The sequence below is a fragment of the Pristiophorus japonicus genome, chromosome 1 (assembly GCF_044704955.1).
Source record: "Pristiophorus japonicus isolate sPriJap1 chromosome 1, sPriJap1.hap1, whole genome shotgun sequence".
Taxonomy (NCBI): Eukaryota; Metazoa; Chordata; class Chondrichthyes; family Pristiophoridae; genus Pristiophorus; species Pristiophorus japonicus.
Window position 1 is genome coordinate 16,481,262 of NC_091977.1, and position 8,604 is coordinate 16,489,865.

At 44.0% G+C, this 8,604-nt stretch overlaps 1 protein-coding gene across 8 annotated transcripts in view; it reads left to right on the forward strand.

The window, feature by feature from the left end:
• The window catches only part of htt (huntingtin), a 250,339-nt gene that overhangs the window by 21,240 nt on the left and 220,495 nt on the right, over positions 1 to 8,604 (forward strand). For all 8 annotated transcript variants that reach the window (XM_070877815.1, XM_070877836.1, XM_070877828.1 and 5 more), the window contains exon 2: positions 4,373 to 4,456. In XM_070877815.1, the coding sequence (XP_070733916.1) occupies positions 4,373 to 4,456 (84 nt within the window). The remainder of the gene's footprint in view (positions 1 to 4,372; positions 4,457 to 8,604) is intronic.

The following is an 8,604-nucleotide window of genomic DNA, read 5'->3' on the forward strand; positions in this document are numbered from 1 at the left end:
TTCTTGAGCATCCCTGATCATAATCGCTCAACTATTGATGGATATGCCTCCTGTTGCCTAGGCCATAAGCTCTGGAATTCCCTGCCTAGACCTCTCTACCTCTTTTTTTTTTCTCCAAGACCTACCTCTTTGACAAGCTTTTGGTCACCTGCCCTAATTTCTCCTTATAAGGCTTGGGGTCAATTTTTTGGGGTCAAAGGCGCTATATAAATACAAATTGTTATTCTAACCCCTTAACTACTGCAAACAGTCTGCTTCTCTTGCCGTAGGAATAAGAGTAAGCCATTTAGCCCCTCAAGCCTATTCAGAGGCGTCTGCCACTGGCTTAGTGGGCAGCACTCTCGCCTCTGAGTCAGAAGTTTGTGGGTTCGTCCCAATCCAAGACTTGAGCATTAAAAACTAGGCTGACCGAGGGAGTGCTGCACTGTCGGAGGTGACATCTTTCGGATGAGGCGTTAAACTGAGGACGACTCTGTTCCCTCAGGTGGACATAAAAGATCCCATGGCACTATTTTGAAGAGTTCTCCCTGGTATCCTGGCCAATATTTGTCCTTCAACCAACATCATGAAAACAGATTATCTGGTCATTATCACATTGCTGTTTGTGGGAGCTTGCTTGTGCGCAAACTGGCTGCCGCGTTTCCCATATTACAACAGTGGAATTTTTTGAGGATGTAACTAGTAGAGTGGACAAGGGAGAACCACTGGATGTAGTGTATTTGGACTTTCAAAAGGCTTTTCACAAGGTACCACACAAGAGATTGGTGTGCAAAATCAAAGCACATAGTATTGGGGGTAATATACTGACATGGATAGGGAACTGGTTGGCAGACAGGAAGCAGAGAGTCGGGATCAATGGATCCTTTTCAGAATGACAGGCAATGACTAGTGGAGTGCCGCAGGGCTCGGTGCTGGGACCCCAGCTCTTTACAATATACATTAATGATTTGGATGAAGGAATTGAGTGTAATATCTCCAAGTTTGCAGATGACACTAAACTGGGTGGCGGTGTGAGCTGTGAGGAGGACACTAGGGGGCTGCAGAGTGACTTGGACAGGTTAGGTGAGTAGGTAAATGCATGGCAGATGCAGTATAATGTGGATAAATGTGAGGTTATCCACTTTGGAGGCAAAAATACGAAGACAGAATATTATCTGAATGGCGACAGATTAGGAAAAGGGGAGATGCAACGAGACCTGGGTATCATGGTTCATCAGTCATTGAAAGTTGGCATGCAGGTACAGCAGGCGGTGAAGAAGGCAAATGGTATGTTGGCCTTCATAGCTAGGGGATTTGAGTATAGGAGCAGGGAGGTCTTACTCCAATTGTACAAGTCCTTGGTGAGGCCCCACCTGGAATATTGTGTTCAGTTTTGGTCTCCTAATCTGAAGAAGGACATTCTTGCTATTGAGGGAGTGCAGCGAAGGTTCACCAGACTGATTCTGGGGATGGCTGGATTGACATATGAGGAGAGACTGGATCAACTGGGCCCTTATACATTGGAGTTTAGAAGGATGAGGGGATCTCATATAAACACATAAGATTTTGACGGGACTGGACAGGTTAGATGCGGGTAGAATGTTCCCGATGTTGGGGAAGTCCAGAACCAGGGGACACAGTCTTAGGAATAAGGCGTAAGCCATTTAGGACTGAGATGAGGAGAAACCTCTTCACTCAGAGTTGTTAACCTGTGGAATTCCCTACCGCAGAGAGTTGTTGATGCCAGTTCATTGGATATATTCAAGAGGGAGTTAGATATGGCCCTTACGGCTAAGGGGATCAAGGGGTATGGAGAGAAAGCAGGAAAGGGGCACTGAGGGAATGATCAGCCATGATCGTATTGAATGGTGATGCAGGCTCGAATGGCCTACTCCTGCACCTATTTTCTATGTTTCTATGACTACACTTCAAAAAGTACGTAATTGGCTGTAAAGTGCTTTGGGGCATCTGGTGGTCAGAAAGGGACCATATAAATGCAAGTCTTTCTTTCTGTTCCTCTAGTCAATGAGATCTACATTTTAACTCTCATCTACTCACCTTAGTTCCATAACCCTTCATACCCTTGTCAACAAACTATCAATCTCCGTTTTGAAATTTTCAATTGACCCCCAGCCGCAACAGCCTTTTGGGGGAGAGAGTTCCAGGTTTGCACTACCCTTTGTGTGAAGAAGTGCTTCCTGACATCACCCCTGTATGGTCTCGCTCTAATTTCAAGGTTATGTTTACTTTGTTCTCAATCTCCCCACCAGAGGAAATAGTTTCTCTACCTACCCTATCAAATCTGTAAACTAGGTTAAACACATCAATTAGATCACTGCTTAATTGTCTGTACTCAAGGGTATATCGGCACTGTCCCATCCTTTCATAAATATAAACACTTCTGTCCTATTCCCCCTGTAATCTGTATTGTTCTCCGGAATTTCTTCGTATTTGTATTTCCTCAAACCAGGCAGTATCCTAGTGAACCTGCGCTGTAACCTCTCCAAAGCTGTAATATACTTCCCACTGTGTGGAGCCCATTATTGCACGCAGCATCCAATGCCTATTTGGAAATTCCGGGTATGATCTGGTGCCTGTAATTGCCGTTTTGTGCTCCGCGTATGGTTTGAAACTGGATCGGTTCAGTTTGACTTTGGCTGCATTTCTGCAATACTAAGTGCGTTTTTGGAGAGTTTAAGAAAAATCAGGATGTTGCCTCGCAATCACAGGTCGATCCGATTGTTGCTGCATTATCAATCAGCACTGTTCTCTGTAAGCTGCACTCTGTTCTGTGTGGCCTGTTTCTTTTAAAGTGTGGTCCCTTTAAATTTCTGCACATGTATTTACAATGTAAAAGCTGGTGAGCGGGGCATTTCCAATTACTGTGAGGCAGAGCAGCTTAAGGGGAAACATTGCCTTCTCGTCCCTGTTGGTGTTTATCCTGCACATGAGCAGCAACAGCAGTCCGAATATCCTGTGCCCAGCCTGTTCACATGTCTATTCATCTCACTTTCCTTCGAACAACTGTCTAACTTGCACTTAAATGTTGACATGGTCTCTGCTTCAATCGCCAACTCCAGCAGTGCACAGCCTGACAGCCCTCTAAAAATATTTCCACTGGTCGATAACCAGGGATGAGTACTAGAAGCAGAAACATAGAAACATAGAAAATAGGTGCAGGAATAGGCCATTTGGTCCTTCGAGCCTGCACCACCATTCAATATATGGCTGACCGTGCAACCTCAGTATCCCACTCCTGCCTTCTCTCCATACCCCTTGATCCCTTTTAATCGTAAGGGCCACATCTAACTCCCTTTTGAATATATCTAACGAAATGGCCTCAACAACTTTCTGTGGTAGAGAATTTCACATACTCACAACGCTGAGTGAAGAAGTTTCTCCTCATTTTGGTCCTAAATGGCTTACCCCTTATCCTTAGACTGTGACCCTTGGTTCTGGACTTCCCCAACATCGGGAACATTCTTCCTGCATCTAACCTGTCCAATTCCGTCAGAATTTTATGTTTCTATGAGATCCCCTCTCATTCATCTAAATTCCAGTGAATATAAACCTAGTCGATCCAGTCTTTCTTCATATGTCAGTCCTGTCATCCCGGGAATCAGTTTGGTGAACCTTCGCTGCAGTCCCTCAATAGCAAGAATGTCCTTCCTCAGATTAGGAGACCAGAACTGTACACAATATTCAAGGTGTGGCCTCACCAAGGCCCTGTACAACTGCATTAAGACCTCCCTGCTCCTATACTCAAATCCTCTCACTATGACGGCCAACATGCCATTTGCCGCCTTCACCGCCTGCTGTACCTGCATGCCAACTTTCAATGCCTGATGTATCATGACACCCGGGTCTCGTTGCACCTCTGCTTTTACTAATCTGTCACCATTCAGATAATAATCTGTCTTCCTGTTTTTAACCACAAGTGGATAACCTCACATTTATCTACATCATACCACATCTGCCATGTATTTGCCCATTCACCTAACCTGTCCAAGGAGGAACTTAGGAGGAATTATTTCAAGCAAAGGGAATTGGATAAATACTTGAAGGCGGAGAAGATTACAGGGCCATAGGTTAAGAGCAGGGAAAATGGGAATCATTGTTAATATGAGAATAATTCAATAATCCGGCACAGGCTTGATGTGCTGAATGGCCTCCTGTGCCATTCTATGATTCTATAAGCAATACTATGGACAATTTACTGGTGTCTTTGATAAACACCGTTTTGGAAGTTGATTTAATTGTGGTCTTCAATTTTTTTTGAAGTGCTACTGTTGAAAGATGGTGGTGAAGAGCTACATTTGTGGAATTCTGTCCCTTTCAGAACACACATGTACTGTAGGTGCTTGATTGCTGTTCTTCTTTCCATTTTCTCTAGGAAAAAAGAATCTGCCACGACCAAAAAGGACCGTGTAACTCACTGCCTGACTATATGTGAAAACATAGCTGCACAGTCTCTGAGGTAAATAAGTTGCATTCTAATATTAAAGCAAAATACTTAAGATGCTGGAAAGCGGAAATAAAAACAGAAAATGCTGGGAATGCTCAGCAGGTCAAGCAGCATCTGTGGAGAGAGAAACGGTTAACGTTTCAGGGCGCTGAACTTTCATCAGAGGTCATCGACCTGAAACGGTAACTCTCTGTTTCTCCCTCTATAAATGTTCCGTGACCCGCTGAGCATTTTCTGTTGCATTGCATTTTAATATTTGTTGAAATTCAGCTCACATATTATTGGTTTGCTCTTTGAACACCGAATGAAAGTAATCACTTATAGTTTTGAAAATCGACCCACTGAGCTTTCATCGATATTGCTCGAGTGTTCTTGTGTGAATCTTGGATTAAATCTCTTGTTTCACTACAATCAATAGATGCAGAGGTCTGCTTACAAACAAGAACAAACTAACCAGTAATGAGCCACCATGGATGAATAAAGAGATGAGGGAAAAAATGATACTGAAGAAAAAGGCTTGCACTAAGTACATAGAAAACAAAGGAGTGGATATCAAAAGGGAATGCAGAGAGGTTCGGAAAGGAGTTTTAAAAAAAAACATTTGGGAGGGCCAACAGGAAGTACAAAACCAAATTATCAAAAAATATCCTCCATATAGTGATGGGGGCACTAAGGGATGCACGAGAGAAACTCCCAGGTAATGACAGCAAAATGGCAGAAATATTTAATCATTATTTTCTCTGTATTTACCAGGAAGACTAACAAAGTGGACATAACTTTTAAGGTACAAGGGTCAATAATTGATAAACTAACCAAACAGAGAGGATAAAAAGCGAGGAAAGAGATAGCAGAGACACGATGAATTCATTAGAAAAGGGAATGGCGGACAATGTTCTGTCTCTCCCTCTTAAATATCGGAACAAGTCCAGGGAACTATAGAACAGTTAGCTTAATGTCTATAATGTCTTTACATCAACAACAAGAAGTTGTATTTATATAGCGCCTTTAACATAGTGAAACATCCCAAGGCACTTCACAGGAGTATTATGCGATAAAAATTTGCCACTGGGTCGTATAAGTAGAAATTAGTGCAGCTTGACTAAAGAGGTATGTTTTAAGGAGCGTCTTGAAGGAGGTAGAGAGGCGGAGAGGTTTAGGCAGGGAGTTCCAGAGCTTGGGGCCCAGGCAACAAGGTATGACCACCAATGGTTGAGCGATTTTATAATCGGATGCTCGAGGGCAGAATTAGATGAGTGCAGACATCTCGGGGGGTGGGGGGGGTGGTTAGAGGAGATAAGGGATAGGGAGGGGCGAGGCCATGAAGGAATTTGAAAATAAGGATGAGAATTTTGAAATCGAGGCGTTGCTTAACTGGAAGCCAATGTAGGTCAGCGAGCATGGGTGATGGGTGAGCAGGACTTGGTACGAGTTTGGACATAGGCATCCGAATTTTGGATCACCTAGTTTACATAGGGTAGAATGTGGGAGGCCAGCCAGGAGTGCGTTGGAATAGTCAAGTCTAGAAGTAACAAAGGCATGGAATGAGGGCTTCAGCAGTGGATGAACTGAGGCAAGAGCGGAGACGGGCGATGTTATGGAGGTGGAAATAGGCGGTCTTAGTTACGCTGCGGATATGTGGTTGAAAGCTAATTTCAAGGTCAAATATGACACCAAGGTTGCGAACAGTCTGGTTCAGCCTCAGACAGGAGTTGGAGAGAGGGATGGAGTCTGTGACTGGGGAATGGAGTTTGTGGCGGGGACTGAAAACAATGGCTTCAGTCTTCCCAATATTCAATTGGAGAAAATTTCTACTCGTCCAGAACTGGATATCGGACAAGCAATCTGACAATTTAGAGACCGTGGAAAGGTCGAGTTAGGTGGTAGCGAGGTAGAGCTCTGTGTCATCAGCGTACATGTGGAAACTGCCCCGGTGTTTCCGGATGATGATGCCAAGGATCGATCCTTGGGGAACATCAGAGGTAACGATGCAGGGGCGGGAAGAGAAGCCATTGCAGGTGATTCGCCGATTACGATTGGATACATAATCCAATACATGATACATAATACACAATGGATCCAGGCAAGTGCAGTCCCACCCAGCTGGACGACAGTGGAGAAGGACAGACATGTCAACGGCTGCAGACAAATCAAGAAGGACAAGGAGGGATAGTTTGCCTTTGTCACAGTCATAAAGAATGTAATTTGTGACTTTGAGAGTCGTTTCGGTACTGTGGCAGGCGTGGAAACTGGATTGGAGGGATTCAAACATGGAATTGCGGGAAAAATGGGCACAGATTGGAATTACATCTTTATTCCCAAGATAAAAGATCACGGGGTTGGGAGTAATATATTAGCATGGATCGAGGATTGGCTAATGAACAGAAAGCAGAGAGTAGGGATAAATGGTTCATTCTTGGGTTGGCAATCAGTAACCAGTGGGGTGCCGCAGGGATCAGTGCTGGGACCCCAACTATTTACAATTTATATTAACAACTTGGAGGAAGGGATTGAGTGTAACGTAGCCAAGTTTTCCGACGAAACAAAGATGGGAAGAAAAGCAATGTGTGAGGAGGACATACAAAATCTGCAAAAGGACATAGATAGGCTAAGTGAGTGGGCAAAAATTTGGCAGATGAAGTATAACTTTGGAAAGTGTGAGGTCATGCACTTTGGCAGAAAAAAAATCAAAGAGCAAGTTATTATTTAAATGGAGAAAGATTGCAAAGTGCTGCAGTACAGCAGGACCTGTGGGTACTTGTGCATGAAACACAAGGTTAGTATGCAGGTACAGCAAGTGATCAGGAAGGCGAATGGAATCTTGGCCTTTATTGCAAAGGGGATGGAGTATAAAAGCAGGGAAGTCTTGCTACAGTTCTACAGGGTATTGGTGAGGCCACACCTGGAATACTGCATGCAGTTTTGGTTTCCATATTTACGAAAGGATATACTTGCATTGGAGGCTGTTCAGAGAAGATTCACTAGGTTGATTCTGGGGATGAGGGGGTTGACTTATGAGGAAAGGTTGGGCCTCTACTCATTGGAATTCAGAAGAATGAGAGGTGATTTTATCAAAACATATAAGATTATGAGGGAGCTTGACAAGGTGGATGCAGAGAGGATGTTTCCACTGATGGGGGAGACTAGAACTAGAGGGCATGATCTTAGAATAAGGGGCTGTCCATTTAAAACTGAGACGAGGAGAAATTTCTTCTGAGGGTTGTGGATCTCTGGAATTCGCTGCCTCTGAGCTGTGGCAGCTGGGACATTGAATAAATTTAAGACCGAAATAGACAGTTTCTTAAATGATAAGGGAATAAGGGATTATGGGGAGCGGGTAGGGAAGTGGAGCTGAATCCATGATCAGATCAGCCATGATTTTATTGAATGGCGGAGCAGGCTCGAGGGGTCGTATGGCCTACTCCTCCTATTTCTGTTCTTATGTGATAGGAAAACATCTAGGGCCCAAGTTTCCACATGATTTGCAGGAGCAACTGGTAGAGAACGGACTATCTTAGAAATCGCAATTCTCCACTTTTTTTCTGCAGTTCTAGTCAGGTAGAACAGTTCTACTTTGGAACAGAATTTTTTCTTCAAAAGGGGGCGTGTCCGGCCACTGACGCCTGATTTCAAAGTTTCCACAGTGAAAACGTACTCCAAACTAAAGTAAAATGGAGCAAGTGAAGATTTTTGTAGAACTGAAAAAACCTGTTCTACACATTAAAAAATCAGGCGCAGGTTACAAATTAGGCGTCCAGAACGAGGTGGGGGGGGGGGGGGAAGGGAAGTCATTAAATTCTACAATCAATCCTTATTTATACTTTGACAAATATTATACAAATAAATCCAACCTGAATAAACATTTATAAGCAAAGAAAAGATTAAATAAACCATCTTCCTACCTGTGTGAAAGTGCTTGAGGCACAGAGAATGCTGCAGTCAGCCTGAGGCACCCGTTCTTTCCTGCGGGAGGGGGGGGGTGGGGAGGGGAGAGGAGGCGCCCGTTCTTTCCTGCGGCGGGGGGGGGGGGGGGCGGGGGAGGGGGGGGAGAAGGAGACAGTGAGAAGGCTGCAAGAAGCCTCTGTGCTGATGGCAATGTGCTTTAATTAAAAAAATGTTCAAAAATTAAACAGCTACAAAGAACTACAAAAATGGCCGAGTGC